Below are 19639 nucleotides of genomic sequence, written 5' to 3'. Positions count from 1 at the left end.
AATCTTTAAAGGTACCTGTGGCATAACTACAACAACAAAATTACATGTCAACCACAATAACAAACTTTTATGAAAGTACAAATATGTTATACTGAAAATAGCAGTACATTATGGAAGTTTTTTCACTTGGTTATGCTACTAATTATATATTAGGTTTTATCCTTTATCCAAGTGTAAGCAAACAAAGTTTGTGCCTGAAGTACTTTCAGGACTGGGGCAACTTGTGGTAAAGGTGGTATAAGTTCTCATCACTTGCCTTAGTATCTCCCATAATGCAAAGCACATCTCCTTGTGGACATGTATAATGCTATGCATTAAGGGAAGGGCCACTACCCAGACCGGTTTAGACCTTTATTGAGGTCTCATCAGTGGGAGCCAGACCCAGAGGTGGTGATACTAAGGTGGAAGTATTGGAGAAGTCATATTTACCTATAAGAGTTGCCAGAGGGTGTCACACCCTATTATTAAAATTCTCTGGATTAGAGATAAGTTTATGGATTTTTTTTTTTTTTCACTTGACTATGCATTACTTCCATCTTAGTATCACCACCTCTGAGTCTGGCTCCCACTGATGAGACCTCAATAAAGGTCGAAACCAGTCTGGGTAGTGGCCCTTCCCTCAGTCTGTAGAAACAAGCAAATCAAAGAACAGGAATACAAAGTACATACAGCAACTGATTGTCGTATGTACCTTATATGACTGTTCTTTGCACTATAACAACCAAACTGCATGGCCTTCACTTTTGACTAGAGATAAAGAGAAGCCCATGTAAGATTTATTAGGCTATGTTTGATTACCAAATATTTTAACTCATGTAGTTCTATTTTACTATACTAAGTCATAAGATCTATTAGTTATGAGAATGTAGTATTTTGATATGAATAGAACTTTTACAGCTTAAATTTACATGAACAGGTTTTCACTTATTTATGTATTATATGAAGAGTTAACTAATCACTCAGAAAAAAAAAAATGAGAGTTAAGAAAGGAAGAAAGGTTAATTAGGATAGGTTCAAGTAATTGAGCAATCAGAAGTAAATTAATATATCGTTGTATTAGCAGCCTTACCAACAATTAATTATTCATTTGAACTGGTATCTGTGGTTATCAGTAGGTGTCTTGAAACTGGGCAGATATTTTATTCTTTCTTTTAATAATTAATATTTGAATTAAATAAAAACATAATTATGTTAATGGCCTATATATTGCCAGCTGAATACATATATTAATAAATCTTTTAAAGGTTTTTCTCAATGAGGATATCATACCAAAATGACCAAACATTGGCTTTGAAAAAGGTATTACCCAGAACTTGTTGAATGATTCACTAATGTTCTCCTTACTACTTGCGACTGTTTATCTCACTGTCAAAAAGTAATAATGAACAAATGCAATTTTATTCTAAATAAAATGCTAGTGTTTAGTAAAGTATTGAAATCTTTACTGTAATTAATTGGATACCGAGAAAAAATTGCCATTTAATTAACCAGGTTTTATAGGATAAATTAATATATAATTTCTCTTTTTATGAAATGTTTTAAAATTTGTCCAATTATCTTGTAATCACTTATATATTGCATTCATTGTTAAAACATTAAAACTGTGCATACCTCATTTGCCAAGCAAACAACCATTCATTGGATAAATTCTGTCTACTGGAATATGTTCCCAGTGAAAATCTGCACTACATATTTTTTCCCTCTCCTTTACTCAAATGTTAATACATATAATTTCAGTGAATGTAAAATATGATTTTGATGTCATCACACTGTATGAGAAAAATGGCAGCCAAGAGTTTGATGTCAAATGATATTGATATGTGGGATTTTGTGCAATGTAGCTTGTGTTTAATGTATTTTTTGCAAAGAGTGAATGAGTTGTGTTACGAGACTGACAGTGCAGAGTGTGTATTCCGGAAATGTTTTGCAAGTGCAAGAAATGCACGTGTCGAGAGGAGAAGAATGAAGCGACTGATATTAAGGATGTAAAGCAGGATTGTAAAAATGTGGAGAATGTAGCAGAAGCAGTGAATGATATTGTACAAAATATAAATGAGAGTTTGTGGGAAGTTGATGAAAGTAATAATATGGTGAGGTGCCAGTACAGAGAGAAATAACACACTTAATCAGACTTGTTCACATGACAAAATTTGACCTCGAGTGACTGGAGAAATGATTTCCATGTGGTACAACAGGAGGGAGAATGAAAGAAAGAGTGAATAGAAAAGTATAAAAATACAAGAAACTGGAGTAAAGAGAGAATATTGCATGTGGATTTGATGATAAGAGGTGTACTTAACGAGAAAGTGACGAAAGCAGGATTCCACATCATATACATACTGGGTGTACTTGGTTGACTGTGACATTTAGGTCGATTGCACTCTTTTGCTCTTCCTCTACTGGTATACCTTAGAAGTGATGAGAACACCTACTCCAGACCATCATTCCATAACTTCTTGCACTGGTGTGACCAAGCATGATTGTCCTTCACTCATGATATAACAGGAATGGAATTCATCACTGTTTGAATTTACTTCACTCCTTTGGTCCAAATTATACTGTATTTTCCCCCACTTTAACCATAGCTACTTGTTTTGTTTAGCAGGTTATTAAGGATAACAGTCATCACTGTTATACTCCATTGAGGCATGCTTTAAGACATAATTCATTCAATTACACTTCTTTACAATCTGTTTGTACCATATAGTCATTTGATTAATCATAGGATGTATGTCAGACTTTATAATATGTTGATCCTTGATCTACCTCTCATCATCGGTATCCATATACACTGATGATTGTTTCCAGCCATTGTTTTCTGTTTATTACTATTCTCTATATGCAGATTCTGACACGCTTATAAGTCCATTCAGCTCCCATTTGAAGTCAGTCAGATCACATCTTTTGCCTTTTTTCACTCTCTCTCTCTCTCTCTCTTGTGTATACATAAACAATTTCCCAGAGGCAGTCAGTTGCCTATTTATAGCTGATACCTATTGTGTGTCATGTCATGTGTGTATCATTAATCATGATGATTTTGTAGTAGTAAAAAGATGCTCCAAATATGGAAAAACTTTTATTGGGATTATATTGATCAAGTGTATATAATAAACAACTAAGTTATACCAACTAGTTTCACCAACTAAGTCTATTGGCATCTTCAGGGTACATAACTGATGTAAGGCACTAAAAAGTAAAAAACTGTTACAAACTAAAATCAACCGATTCCAATTATATTAAACAAAGAACAGAGTGCGTACAATACATTCATAGAGCGTGGATGATCTCTATTCACTAACATCCCTGTGGAGGAAGTGATCAACATTTTAGGAAGTGATCAACATTTTAGGAAGTTTGCTCCCACAAGACCTTACTTCTCTGTTCCATCATTGTTTAACATCAAACTTTTTCTTATGGAATAAAACCATATATCAGCAATTGACTGGCCTTGCAATGGGTAGCCCCCCTCTCTCCATCTTGTGCTGATCTCTTTATGGAGGATTTTGAAAGTAAAATCTTAAACTCAAACAGACCCTAAACCCACAGTATGGTGGAAATACGTGGACGATATCTTTATCATTTGGAACCACACAAAAAAAGACCTGTTCGACTTTCTTAAGAAAATCAACTCTCTACACCACACAATCAAATTCACTCTAGAACTTGAAGAAGATAACCAATTATCATTTCTGGACACTTTAATTAAGAAGCTTCCGAATGGTGGTATCAACCTCTCAGTTTACCGCAAACCTACCAATACAGGACGTTATTTACATTTCTCAGAAACTCAGTATTGTACACATGTTGAAGAACTGTGCCTCTCTCCTTACAACAGATCAACAAGACCTCCAGGAAGAACTATCCCTGATATCCACCAACCTTACCATGAATGGATTTCCTTGAAGACTCGTCCACAAGATACTTTTCTCTGAACCCCGACAAAGACAACAAGATGATGTACGTTATATTTCTACCTTCGTCATTCCATACTTAGGGACAGTCTCCAATAAGATTGCTAGACTCCTTAGACCACATAAAATAAGAGTGGCCTTTAAACCCACAGAAACGACTAGACAATTCTTAAGATCTCCAAAAGATAGCCATCCTTTCTCCAAATATGCTGGAGTTTATAACATACCATGCTCGTGCGGCTTGAATTACATCGGCCAAACTTCAAGGAGCCTTGAAGTTAGGCAAAAAGAACATACAGGTGACGTCAATAATAACAGAGAAGAAAAATCGGGGTTAGCGTTTCATTTCTCAAGAACGAATTGAGTGACTAATCTTGCCCGTGATCTGGAAGACCCTTATCAGATCCTTCAGCTCGCCAGAACTGAATTATAGTGCCAACTATAGAACGTTCCTAAATAACAACAAGTGAGATCATCCATGCTCTATGAATGTATTGTACGCGCTCTGTTCTTTGTTTAATATAATTGGAATCCATTGATTTTAGTTTGTAACAGTTTTTTACTTTTTAGTGCCTTACATCAGTTATGTACCCTGAAGATGTCAACAGATTTAGTTGGTGAAACTAGTTGGTATAACTTAGTTGTTTATTATATACACTTGATCAATATAATCCCAATAAAAGTTTTTCCAGAGCTTTTTGGTCAAGAAAATTAAACGTTTTTTAACATGCTCCAAATATTTTGACCACTGTGTGTGTGTGTGTTATTGCTGGAATGTACAAAATAGTCTTAATCTCTTAATTACTAATGCCATGGTTATGCAGTGTTCGGGTGGTCAGGGGAAGGAAAAAAGTGGTAATAATCATGATTGAAATGGTTCTTGTGTATACCATAATTTTTATACGATAATGTGTTCGTTAAATTTTTATAATGTATTTAATTGGTCAATTAATCTTAAAAATACAAAAAAAAATCTCTTATTTTTAGTTTTGGTCTTGCTGCTGCCCAACCTCTACAAGTCACAACACCTCTTCATCCCAATGTATCTTCAGACACTAGACTGCCTATTAACATATCTGGTCCTATACAGAAAATGGATCCACTGAATAATTTACAGGTAAGTTATTTTGCATAGGAACATGTATAAAATTGTTTGTTACAAACCTTTAACCAATTGAATAGCTGGTAGCAACACGCAGAAAATGGATCTGTTTAACTACTTAACTTTTCAAGCACTAAGCATTTGCTTATGGCACCAGTTTTTTTTAGAAATATTTTCTAAATTCAGTTCATTTTAAAAAATGAATCTTCATTAGCATTGTGTATAATTGTAACTCTTTTCACAACAACAGTAGCTTCAAGTGGAATGAGCCTTTCTCCAGTTAAAAATGCTAAAAATTTATGTGAGAGCAACAATGTCTTATGACTGCTTGACTACACTTCAGAGACTGAGATAGAGAAGGATAATTTTTCCTCCTTCCCTTTTTCAACTAAAATTTAGAATTCTGAATATAATTGTATTCTTTGATGCTGTTAAATTCAGAATTCTTGATCTCATGTTCCCTTAGTATCAAGCTGTATGAGGTAATAATCTTACAGAATTTACTCTTTTTATCACAGTTAGTTGAATTTTCATTCCAGTTTTTATTATCTTAATTAAAATTCCCCATAATGATTAATTTTCTTCCACCCCATAAGCATATTTATTTAAACAGATCTCTTTATATATCCCTCAACATTTCCACCACATAAGCCCATTGTATTACAGCCAATCCTGCATGCATAAATCCTCTACATCTTTCCTGTATCATCACTCTACAAATATAATAATACTCATTTAAACAGGGGCACTCCTAAACTGAAGCAGACTAAATAGCCGTAATTATAATAGTTTATTAAGAGGAGTAACATGGGAGTTTTCCCAGAAATAATATATATAATAATACTTTATAAAAAAAAAATGAAATGGCTACTTGTAAACACACTAAATATATTACTAATTATATGAAGAGCCAAAGGCTTCAATTCGGCGACATGAATTTATTTAAGTTAAGGGATATTACATCCCATATTGTTTCTTAGCCATGTTGCACTATCCAGGTATTTGCTTATGCTTGGAATCGCCGAACTTTATATAGTTTCTATGTTCGGCATGAAACTCTTTGAGTTTCTTATTCGGCTAAGAAACAATATGGGATGTAATATCCTTTAACTTAAATAAGTTCATGTCGCTGAATTGAAGCCTTTAGCTCTTCATATAATTAGTAATTTATTAGGACACCTTCTTGGCAATTCTCATAGAAGGGATGTAAGTTCTGTTTGCTACAAACTTGGTATTAACTAGGTCTACCTACTCACTGATGAGACCTCAATAAAGGTTGAAACCGGTCTGGGTAGTGACCTTCTCTCATAATGTAGAACAATAATACAGCTCCTAGGAGCTAAGTTCACATTATGGGTAAATACCAAGAATAGTGATCGGAGCTTGCTCCACCCTTACTATGAGTTGCCTCAGTTTGCACTACCAAATAGATCAGGTGTTGCACTATCCAGGTATTTGCTTACGCTTGGAATCGCCGAACTTTATATAGTTTCTATATTCGGTATGAAACTTTTTGAGTTTCTTATTCGTCTAAGAAATAATATGGGATGTAATAACACTCAATATAATTGGTGTGTTTAAAAGAAACCCAAGATTAATAAAGATTATATGCTGAAATTTGATCTTTGATTTGATTCCTCTTGTTTTTTTTTTTTTTGTAAATTTCATTAGGTTATTTTGTGTGCAACTGTTAGACTTTTTATAATAAATCAAAGTAATAGCCTAAATAGCTATTATTTTGATATTGAGAATGCAATTGATGTTTTCTATTTTTCTGCTTTTTTTTTTTTACTGCTTATTTTCTTATCAAATTAATACATTTATTTAATATGGTTATTAACACGTTCGCTGCCACGCTACTTTGGCATGGTCTGTTCCCCTACGCCGAGCAGTTTCACTTCTTCAAGGTCAGTACGATAATCTCGTTACCAGAGGTAAGCGTCCTACGAGTATACTCGTAGTTGGCTTGTACAGAGCATATACCTTCTATGAGAATACACACTTTTGATGCTAGCCCCACAAGCCAAGCATTTTCACTTCTTCAAGGGCACTACAATAATCTCGTTCCCGGCGGTAAGCGTCATACGAGTATACTCGTAGCTGGCTTGTGAAGCAGGTTTACCCACTACGAGTATACTCGTAGTTGGCAGCGAACGTGTTAATGAACCTTGAAGAATTTTAGCAGATTTTCCAGCCTTGGTCAGCCAAGTAGATATTATGATATCTTCACTTTCCAACCTAAAGGCCATGCCACTCTGGACTTAAATGTCACTGTGGGCTTGTGTATGGAAGTTGTTAGGTTGGTGGATGATTCTCATTACCCAATATGAGACTATCGCCTTGCTTAATAGATTCCAGAAATGGATTGAAAAAAGTATACTACATTAAGTATTTAGAGCAGGACCTTGAATTCTCTAAACCTTAGTCCAACAACAGTACTAATGTGCTAAATGTTTATAGCCTTTGACTTGTGGCCTACTGAGCAGCTGTAATGAATTTTTTCTGTTGTATGTATACATGAAATGTTAAACAGCTGAAGTAAAAAGTAATATGTCAAATAGGATATTTGACATATTATACAGAGAGTTTTAAAATTATGCATACACATTAAAAATTTATATTTCATGAACAGTGTGAATAATTTTAATATATTGTTATTTTAAAATTAAAACATATACAGTTCCCTTACATTAAATATTTTTATAGATACCAATAGAAAAGATGGAAAACGCTTTTTCCATCCTGAGTTTCATGAACATTGGTTATGGAAATGAAAGATCTGACAGTATTGGAATTTACATAGAGGAAGATTGTTAATATAAAGTTTGTAAGAAGGTTGTCTATAGGAAGAAATGATGTAAACTTTTCATGTAGTACTATTATGATATCCCATAATACACATCTTGAGGATACATATCAGGAATATGACAATGATATGAAGAAGACAAAATCTTTATTGAATATTGGATAAAGGAAAATCTTCACTGGTTTAAAAGCTGTTTATTTTCTTGCAGCAGGTATTATAATAACTATGCATTTTTTTATAATGGGTGCTTAAGGGTCAAAGCTGTATAACTGAGAGGAGACCTCCCACATAGCCTTTAAAGGAATGCGGAGAACCAACCAGAGATTCTGACCTAATGTCCAATCCCGAGGTTCACCCTGTTTGGTATCTACCTGGATACTGAATGAACGAGGATGGGCTGGCAATTTGGGATTTAGCCGACCAAATTGTATTTTTATTGGCTTAAACCAAAATACAAAATGATGGTACAACATGACAAAATTTCATTCTGACTGGGGCATCGCCCAGTTAAACAAAGCCCCCGTTGTTTTTGCCAGGGAACCAGGGCGAACAGCAAAAAGTCAGCTACTGGAAGAATTCTGAAAACAAACCCCAACTCAACATCACCAGAGTTAAAGATCGGTACTATCAACATAAGAAGCCTGCATGGCAAAGAAATGGAGCTAGCTGAGGAATTAGATAAGTACCAGATCAATATGATAGGGGTGACTGAAACAAAAAAGACAAAAACTGGTGAGACCTTTCTGAGCAATAAATACAAAATGTTATATCAGGCAATTACAATCAAGGAAAAGAAGGAGTAGCCATAGTATTCAACACTAAATAAGAGGCTAATCTTCTTGAATGGCAAGGAGTCTCAAGTAGAGTGATATGGGCAAATAACAGAATGGGGAACTGGACAATGAAACTTATTTGTGCCCATGGTCCCACAGAAGGCTCTACTATTTAGATCCCCAACAAGGGCCAACTTTTCCTTTTTCTGCAAATTTTTCCAAAATATTTTTGTATGTCTCACAATCACTTCCTATTCTGCTATTTATTATTTCATTTTTGTTATTTTTTGTATTTTAATGGAAAAAAAATCACACATTGGTGCTGGTTCACAAATTTTGCTTCCTGCATATTTCGGCGCTTAATGAATATTAGTAAATATATGCTTATTCATATAAGTTTCATTTCAAAGCAGAAATCAAAGAAGTGCAGTTTCAAATATTTCATCTGATAATGAGTTTTTGTGTTGCAGTATTGAAACACATCCATCACATTAAATTGTTATTAAACTTCTTTTATCTTTTTAATTCTTTCTTTATTACTAATTGTTTTACATTTCATGTACTTGTATTGCAAATGTACAATAACAATATATCTATCTATATAAAAATATGAGATAATGTGCCATGTGTATGTAAGATGCTAAAAATTTAATATTTGCATTTGATTTTTGCAATATTCGCTGTGTTTATTGAATATAAATACAATAAATATTATAATAATATATGTCTATATTACGATTTTTTTCTAGGGGGACCATGAAATATTTTAATTTTTCCAAAGGGGGCCCTGACATCCAGAAGTTTGGGAAGCACTGCTCTAGAGAAAGCTACTGACACAATGAAAATGGAAAAGTTGGCCCTTGTTGGGGATCTAAATAGCAGAGTAGGAAGTGATTGTGAGACATACAAAAATATTTTGGGAAAATTTGCAGAAAAGAGCAAAGCTAATAATAATGGCAAATACCTGTTGGATTTCTGCTCAGGACATGGACTGGTTATTACTAACACAATGTTCCAACATAAAAATGTGCACAAATTCACATGGAGAGAAGAGGCAAGGAATAAGAAAAGTCTCATTGACTATGTTATTGTTGATAGTGATGTTTTCTTCCTGGTGCAGGACACCAGAGTGTACAGAGGATTTGAAATTGGAAGTGATCACGATTTAGTCTTGAGCAGGATAAAAGTGAATTTCATATTGAAAAGAATAACATGTAAGAAAGTTTTAAAGCGAATAAAAGTTGAGCAGCTCTCAAATGTGAACTGTAGACTAAAATACACAAAGATTATTGAAGAAAAAATGAAAGAGTTTGAGAACAGGAACCAAACCTTGGAGATTCAGTGGCAAGCCTTGAAGAAAACATTGATTGATTCAGCTAGAGAGGCATGTGGTGAGGTTGTATGCAAGGATAGAAAAATCAGAACTCCGTGGTGGACACAGGAAGTTAAAAAGGCAGTGGAGGAAAAGAAGAAAGCATATCAACAGTTCCTGGCAAATAAGTCAGCTTTTGCTCTTAGAGAATACAGAGTCAAATGTAAGAAAGTGAAACACTGTGCAAAACTAGCTAAACAAAAGTCATGGGAGGACTTTGGCAAGAACATAGCAAATAAATATCAAGAAGGTGGCAAAATATTCTTGAGGTTGTTGAAGAAGCTTAGGAATGGAGGAAAGAGTGCTGTAAAAGGAATTAGAGATGATAAAGGTGACATGAAAACAGGAGAAAAAGATATCCTTGAAGTATGGAGTAATTACTTCGAAAAATTGCTAAATGAATCAAGCAGTGATAGCGCAGTGTTAAAAAAATATACAGCAGGCAAACAGTCAGGAATACATATCCATACTTGAAGTAGAAAAAGCCATCAAAGGCTTGAAATGTGGAAAGGCAGCAGTAGTAGATGATATTCAACCAGAAATGCTGAAATATGGTGGTATGAAAGTCTTACAGTGGCTGCACTGCATAATTCAGAAGGCGTGGACAGAGGGACGAATTCCTGATGATTGTAGTAGAGCTCTTATAGTACCCATATATAAAAAGGGAAGTAAAACTGAATGTGAGAATTACAGAGGTATTTCTCTACTGAGTGTTCCTGGTAAGATTTATGCTAGTAGAGTGTTCCTGGTAAGATTTATGCTAGTATACTTGAGAAACGGATGAGAAGAATTGTGGAAGAAAAGCTTGGTTAAAAACAAGCTGGATTCAGGCAAAATAGAGGCTGTCAGAATCAAATCTTCATTTTACAACAAATAGTTGAGAAATCATTGGAATATAACAAAGATCTGTATTTTTAAGTTTTGTCAATCTGGAAAAAGCATATGATAAGGTGCCAAGAGAGAAGCTATTCAATATGCTACAGTTATATGGTGTCAATGGGGCATTATATCAAGCAATACTTAGTTTTTATTTGAGGGTGTAAATCAGCAGTTAGGATTGAATGAAGTACAGGAAGATGGTTTAATGTTAAATTAGTTGTGAGACAAGGATTATCCCCTCTGTTATTCATTATCTATATGGATCACATTATGAAGGAAAGTGGTATTAAACATGATATCAAAATTGGAGATGTTAATGTCAGCTCTTTGCTTTATGCAGACGATGCTATACTTCTAAATAAATCTGCTAAAAGTCTGTAAGATTCTTTGACTAAATTGAATGACTGTTGTAATAGATATGGTATGAAGGTCAGCAATAAAAAGACAATGAAAATAGGCAGAATCATTGAAAATGTTAACTGCGTTGTGCATGAAGAACCTGTGGAACAAGTAAAAATTTTCAGCTACTTAGGCACGATTTTTTAATGACGATGTTAAATTAAATATGGAAATAGACAACAGAATCAACAAAGCTGGCATGTAGGAAGTCAATTGAATAAATTCATATGGAATAAGAGAATAATTAGAACACTAAATTAGCTGTATACAAGACTGTGTTCAAACCAGTTTTAACGTATGGATCTGAGAACTGGGTGAGAAGTAAAACACTTGACCAAAGACTAGAGACCGCAGATATGAGAGTCCTGAGAAAGATTAGAGACATGAACAGATGGCATCAATGACAATGTCGTATTAAAAACGAGGATATTAGGAAAGAACTTGACATTGTCAGCATCCAGGGATGTGTTAGCAGAGCTGATCTAAGATGGTATTGATTACCAAAACAAGTGTTCTCCACCAGGTTGGCAGGAAAACGACCCAGAGGAAGACCAAGATATAGATGAATTGATATGGTACAAAGTGCCTTAGACGATAGAAATATAAGATCTGATAATGTCTGAGTCTTGACAAGTTACAGACTTATTTGGATGAAAATTGTAGATAGGAAGTTAGTAATGATGTAAATTTTTCATATGGTACATGGCAGGAATTTGATGATGATTGTTTTATGTAAAAAAAAAAAAAAAAAAAAAAAAAAAAAAAAAAAAAAAGAGAGAGAGAGAGAAAGAAAAAAAGCTGTTCGTGAAATGCCAATTTTTATTCATTAGGTTGCAGTTAAGAACAATGTGGATGTATTCTACTTTAGCTGTTTAGTCCCTATCCATGTCCTGTGTACTGAGGATGGAATGATGGACAAAAGGGTATTTTTGAATACTTGGAAAGATATACCTTCTCAAAATGAAGTTCAGTATACTGTAGAAAATGTTTATCTAAATGCAGGTGAGTACTTTTCTTTTTCAGAAGTAACAAAAATTACGAACTCTTCATAATTAAAATATGAAATGTTTTTTTAAAAAACAAGTTGAATTATTTATTGAATTATGTAAGAAATGTGTATTGAAAATGAAAAGTTTTATTACTATTATTACGGGCAACTCCAGGGATTCATTAGACTCATCGAGGGAGGCCCCAAATCATATTCATCACAACTATTCGACATTCATACAGTATCTATCATACCTCACCTTAAACTCATTTACTGTCACAGCATCCACCACAGACTCAGGGAGCGCATTCCACTCATTCACTACTCTAAAAGTAAAGAACCCAGCTCTAACACCTTTACTAACACAACCAGCCCTGTTCTCAAAAATATCTTCTGAATTAATTTTATAGAAACCCTTCAGTAATTTGAATGTCTCAATCATATCTCCCCTCCTCTGCCTATCAACTAATTTTTGCAACCCACAAATCCTCAACCTGTTCTCATACGGTTCATTCCACAGACCTGCTATCATCTTGGTCACTCGCCTCTGGATCCTCTCCACCTCCTCCCCATCAAGAAGAAACCTAGGTGACCAAATCTGAGCACAGTAGTCGAGATGGGCTCTTATCAAGGCTTGATACAGAGGAACAATGACCTGCTTGTCTCTGCTTGTCAACGTATTCTTCAGCAACCAAGTGATTTGATGAGCTGATTTGGCCACTTTTGCAATGTGTCCCCTAAATTTCAATTCCTTATCCACCAACACTCCTAAATCTCGTGCCTCATCAATTTCCTGGAGCACGGTTCCACCAATGCAGTAAACTGCCTCCAATCTTTTCACCCCAAAATGCATAACTTTACATTTTGCCACATTAAATTGACATCCATTTTCCCTAGCCCAGACCTCCAATCTATCCAAATCATCCTGCAAAATTTTGACGTCATCTGCATTCACTATTGCCCTACCCAACTTCGCATCATCTGCAAACAAATGAATTGTTCCTCTCAGATCCTTTCCTATATCATTTATGAACAAATTAAACAGCAGTGGTCCAAGAACAGATCCTTGTTGCACACCACTAGTCACAGGCCGTCTTGTGGACTCTACTCCTGAGTAAACCACTCTCTGATATCTCTCCATCAACCACCCTCCTATCCATCTCACCAACCCTATGTCCATTCCCATATGCTGCAATTTACTGATTAGAATTCCATGTGGTATCCTGTCAAAGGCCTTAGCAAGGTCCAGTAGAATCACTGTAAACCCATTACCCTTATCCAGTTCAGCCATCACTGTGTTATAATACGTGAGCAAGTTACTGAGGCATGACCTACCCTTCACTAAACCATGCTGTCCCCGATACAGTATCCCATTTTCTTCTATCCAATCTTGTATTTTCCTCTTGACTATTTTCTCTAAGACCTTGATAATGATTCCTGTTATGCTGATTGGCCGGTAATTTTCAACAGCCTTGGAACCACCTTTGTGCAGTGGAACTATTTTCTCCTCTTTCCACCCCCTTGGAACTGACCCAGTCCTGAGGCTCAAATTAAACAAGATGGTCAAGGGCACTGACAATTGTTTGGCCGCTTCACGTACGACACGAGCTGGTATACCATCCAATCCCACAGATGTATTGACATTGAGGTTCTGTAATAGACTAGTTACCTCTACTTCATTCATCACAATTCCAGTATAAGCTGTTGGTTCTTCCATTTCTGCAAAGTCACCACTTGGATGATATACTCTTGCAAAGTGCTCGCTCAGTAATTCCACAACATCGACTGATTCGGTTACCTCCCTACCCTCAGCATTTTTTAAGATCATTCTACCATGAGCATTTTTCCTTTTACTTGCAACATATTGAAAAAACTGTTTGGGATTCTCTTTAGCCTGCATGGCCAATTTCCTTTCGTAATCTGCTTTTGCTTTTCTTACCACCCTTGTTACCATCCTGGCCTGAGCTTTATACTGTTCCTGCACCTGATGGTCACCCTTCTCCTTAAATTCCCTCCACAATTGTTTCTTTTTTTGCAGCTCAAGCTTAATAGTGTTATTCATCTATTTAACCCGTACTTGATTTATTATTCGGACTCTTGGTGTACAGTCAACCATTGCCTCCTGCAAACGGTTCTTAACCACCTCCCATGCACTATCAACATCCAACCCTTGCAGTTTTACATGCCATGGCATTGAGCCAAGCACACACCTAAGCTTGTCATACTTACCAGCCCGGTAATTCCACATGTACACTGTCTTAATTGTAAATTCGACTCCTTTAGCCACCTCCCAAGTCATGACCTTATGGTCACTCTCACCAATTGGTGGCAACATGGTCATGTTCGTTACAGCTACATTCTCAGTTGCAATTACTAGGTCCAGCACTCTCTTCCCCCTGGTATTTTCCAATACATGTTGCCGTAGATAGTTGTCCCTTAATAACTGCATAAAATCCAATTCCTTCCTCCCATGTGCCCTCTCCTCTTTCCAGTCAATGTTACCATAATTGAAATCACCCATAATAATTACCCTCCTTCCACTCATTTCTTCTATTTGCTTATGCATACTATCCCCACCATCCACTCCATCACCCGGTCTATAGCAGCACCCAATTGTATATTTTGTTCTGCTAGATTCTATCTCACACCAAACAGCCTCAAATGTGCTTTTTTCCCCATCCTGCAGTTCAACTTCTATACTCCTTGGCTGAAGCTCATCAGCTATCATCAATAACACTCCTCTCCCCTTTTTATTCACCCTGTCACTCCTGAACACGCTGTACCCATCGCATTAATCCCACTAGCTTTATCATCTTCTGTCAGCCATGTTTCACTAATACCGACAACCTGTGGCCTGGAAGTGCCAACCATGGTCAAAAACTCTTCCTTCTTGTTCCTAATACTCCTGGCATTAGTGTACATGAATCGCAGAAGCCCATTTGTCCCATCCCTACTTTGATGCCTTATACTAACTATCCCATTCTGATTTGTTGTCCGTCGTACTCGCCCGGGCAAAATATACTCATTCATACACTTAACTGCCCTCCTTAAAGTCTGCATATCTACTCCCCCCCCTCTTAATAAATCTAGTTTCCCTGAGTCTGTACATCCACTTCCACATCATTCATCAACACTCTTTCAAGTCTCCGTACACCAACTCCATTCAAATGTAACCCATCCATCTTATATAAGTCCTTTCACCCAACGAACTCATTCCACACATCCACAAATTCTACACCACTCTCCATGCATAACCCACGCATAAAGTCATTGGCAATTATGGCCTTCCTTCTAAACACTTCACTGTCATACCGCAGTAAGATACTCACCATCCTAACTCTCTCACTCTTCTCTTTTGCTACCTCAAACAACTCTCTCACATCCTCTATCATTTCCATTTTGTCCTCTTTCAAATCATTCGTTCCTGCCACGATTATCATCTCTTTCACCCTCTGTTTTTGCAGTTGAATAGATTCGCTTATGTGAAATGGACAAACATTTTTATTTCAAGTGTTCATTTTAGAAGTAATAATTAATTAGAAAACATTAACCTTGGCATTATATGCCATGAGGCACAAAGAGAATAAGTAAGTAAGGATAAGAAGCAAGTGACTGTAAGAAGTAATAATGAGGAAATCTTAATTATCATTGTATGGAAATTCAATAGTGGTTTTTGGCTTATAGTATACTATTTTTAAAAACCCAGAAAAGTATTTAAATCTTATTTATGAGAGTATGCGTATGAGAGCTAGATTATTCTTCCATATAGCAGTATGTCATTGGAATGGCAGTGAGGAAGTGGTGAGTGCAGGTAGTGTGAATTACTTGAAGAAAAGATATGGCAACTGGTGTGGTGATATATATGGTTCTCCTTGTTGAGTCCCTGATGGTCTGGAGGACTCTGGTAATAATATTTATTATGTGTACTTTTTTTTTCTAATTAATACAAGATTTTTCAGTAGTTTTCACTTTCTTGATATGTTTATTGACAAAACAGTTTGTGGAAATTTCAGATGTATTTTTTCTGTTATGTACAACATAGAAGTATTTACTTCTATTTTGAAGAATAGATTAAACTCACTTATGATGAAGAAGATGCTTGATGTCTACCAAGTAGGTTTCATTAAAGGAAAATCTACAATTCTTTATATACATATAGTTAAACAATTATTAGAGAAGTTTTGGGAATTGGATATAAATGCTCTTCAGCTTTTTGTTGATTTCCAACAAGCATATGACAGCATTAATAGAGAAAAAATTATATGAGATTATGATACACTTGAGAATACCAGATAAGCTAGTAAGACTTTCAAGATTAACAATAGAAAACTTAGAAAAATGGAAAACAATTTAACAGATCACTTTCCAATAACTCATTGATTAAAACAAGGAGATAGTCTAGCTCCAATACTTCTTAACTTGACTTTGAAATACATTATCTGATCATTTCCAGTATATACTAAAGACTCTAAAAGCAAAAGAAACATAGTTGGAATTAGAAAAATTAGTATATGAAATAAGACCAAAAAACTAAAATGCTGCTTAATAACTGGCAGAATCATTTAACTGATAAGTGTGAAAATGGGAACCTTGAAATTGAAGTGGAACAGTTTAAATATTTAGGAGTAACCACAAGTTAAACCAGGATATGATAGAAGTGCACAATCGAGGTCATAGTAATCTCAAGAGGAGAAATCTCATCTTATGTATGTTATGAAAAGCAAGACTTGAAAGAAAATGTTCTTTTTTTTTTTTTTTTTTTTTTGTGAGAAATAAAAATGATTGAGTTTTCTTAGCATTGCAATTAACAGCAACCCATTGAATTGTTTGGGAGTCAGAAATTAGGATTGTAGAAGTTGTTATTCTAGAAATTATGGTGATTTGCATAGTGCAGGGTTCATCATTCAGGAGTGTATTGGCATCAGCCAAACTATTTATCGGATTTTCAATCTGCTGGAGAAAGTCACTGATATATATAGAATGAAAAGAGTAGGTGAACAAACAGAACTTTATGGCATGCCAGCATTAGTTGCACAGTTTGAGAATAAAGATTCATCCATTATCATTTTCATTCACTCTCACATTATAGAAGTTGGGTGTCATTGGTTTACTCCATTGCACTAGGAAGAATGAAATGATGAAATTTAATGTAAATTTGCCCTCAAATCTTCAGAACAGTCAGCAAAATATCATTAGGACCATAAAATTCTCCTGATCTCTTTCTTGGGTGGGATATTGTCTGTGCAAGAATTAAGAAGTGAGAAAGTAAGAATCCAGGCAATTGGTTTTCTTCTGTGAATAATGATGCAGTAGAGCTATCTACATGCAAAGGAGATAAAAGTAGGGTTGGACGAAAGTTATGACCAATAACTTTCATTCAGGTAGAGTAGTTTTTAAGGTATCTCCATAATGTAGCCTCATTGTATGCTTGATTGGAAAGATGTGAGTTCAAATCCTGCCTTGGATGCAAGAAACAAATAGAGGGCTTTCAAGTAAATGTTGAAGTAGCCAGTCTCATAGAAAGTTGTCACAGTTTCTCTCCAAAAAAAAATTCACATTTCTGGTTACTTCTCAACTCAAACAGACAAACTAGCTGGAGAATACATGCAATTGACAAACATAAAATATACATCAACTCACTTTAGAAAACCTATGGTAATGAAAAAAAAAAAAAAGAATGGTTTGTTATAGCAAAAGGTTTATTATTGCCCTTTTTAACATAACATAATGTTGTAGTCTTTTGGTTAGAATTTTGAGTATTTTATAATGAGTAAAATCGCTATAGTGCAAGTTGAGTGTATACTTTCCGAAGTTGCCTTACAGAATCGTAGCCAAATTATTTCTTTCTAAAATAAATAAAAAAAATAAGTAACCTGTTTTAGAAAAAAATAAGGGGAAAACATTAGGGAAAAAAAAAGAACCTGTAGGGGATAAAATGTGAGGAGAAAATATCTCCACTCAAATTAATTTCAGCATTCATTTGCGTGGAGATTGATGTACATGCATGAAGTAGTATTGATAAATGTGAAGCCTTGAATTGTGGTATGCTCATTATTAAGTCTTATACAAAGAAGTAAAGCTTACATAACATCACTATAAAAAAAAAGTCTTCAAGAACAAAATGTCCTTGATAGTCTTATACAGCTATTCACAATAAAAGTATTGTAACTAAGTGAATAGAACAACAGTAATAATATTAATAGTTTGTGGTGATTAAGAAAAATATAACATTGTGTTAAATTTTTCTATTTGCATTTACTTTTTTTTTTTAGATCAAGTTTCCCAGAAACTTCAAAATAATAACATATTTACCATTGCAAAACGAAATGTTGAAGGTCAAGATATGTTATATCAGTCACTGAAACTCACTAATGGAATATGGGTATTAGCTGAGATGAAGAACCAGCCTAGTAATCCCACATTTACGGTAAACATTTTTTGAGAATAAAATAAAAAATGATCTTAAAGTATTTAAAATATTCAATTTCTCTGATATTATGGCTTAAGAAATAACTTCAAGGTTAGTGAATATAAGTATGTTTTGATTATAATGGGCGGAAGTCTTTTAATGGATGTGTGTGTGTGTGTGTGTGTGGAGAATACTGTTAGTATAAAGAAGCTTAATGAATCTTTCTCAGGAAGTAGTAGTAAAGGATTTTGATAATCAATCTGTTATAACTGTACTTACTGAATAGGCTGAAAAACTTTGTATTTGGTCTCTTGAACAAGGTTCCTGGGTTATCAGACCCTTATTTCATCAACAGTGCTGATGTGCTGTAGGTTTTTAACCTGCCATGTATGGGATTTTTCATGGAACAGAACTAAAAATAAAATTTTTATTTTTAGTTCTGTTCCATGAAATTTTATTTCTTCAAGCAGTTTCTATATTTAAAAGATTTTGTTCCATTAGATGCTTATTGCTTGCCAACATAAGTCAGCATGAGATTATCCTCCTTTTTGAAAATGATATTCACATATGAGATCATTAATGAAGTTATGGTGTGAATGTGATAGTTGGTGTGGAGATTAAAATTTCAAATAGAAATATATTTGAATTTTTCAGATTATTAACATTATGCATAAGCATTTTAAAAATCTTAAAGATCATTAAAGCTTTGACTGAAATTTTAATGTTAGGTTATCAAATAGCTGCTGAATAAACAAAAACACAGTTATTCATTTATAATATGATTTCAGAATATGGTAGTGGAACATTCTATGTTAAATAGTTGAGGTTATTATAAAAATATAATTAAATTTTGTGGATATATCATATACTTTTCTCAATAGAAATAAATTCATCTGGAAATTTTAAGGGTAAAATTATGTGCTATTTATTGTCATGAAGGATAGGAAGGAAGCACTGTTGTATTTTTTGAAAAGTAAAGGGAAAAGTCCAAAGATCCAAC

General features: G+C 34.7%; 1 protein-coding gene across 1 annotated transcript in view; it reads left to right on the top strand.

Moving 5' to 3' along the window:
- Positions 1-19639, top strand: part of LOC150093572 (AP-1 complex subunit beta-1-like) — a 287854-nt gene that overhangs the window by 257855 nt on the left and 10360 nt on the right. The window contains exons 17-19 of the mRNA XM_090413097.1: positions 4899-5028; positions 12073-12244; positions 18503-18657. Coding sequence (XP_090269223.1) covers positions 4899-5028; positions 12073-12244; positions 18503-18657 — 457 coding nt within the window. The remainder of the gene's footprint in view (positions 1-4898; positions 5029-12072; positions 12245-18502; positions 18658-19639) is intronic.

This window comes from Typopeltis vanoorti, chromosome 23, assembly GCF_054136105.1.
Source record: "Typopeltis vanoorti isolate ZY-2024b chromosome 23, IOZ_Tvanoo_1.0, whole genome shotgun sequence".
Taxonomy (NCBI): domain Eukaryota; kingdom Metazoa; phylum Arthropoda; class Arachnida; order Uropygi; family Thelyphonidae; genus Typopeltis; species Typopeltis vanoorti.
This window is presented reverse-complemented; position numbering and strand designations above follow the sequence as displayed.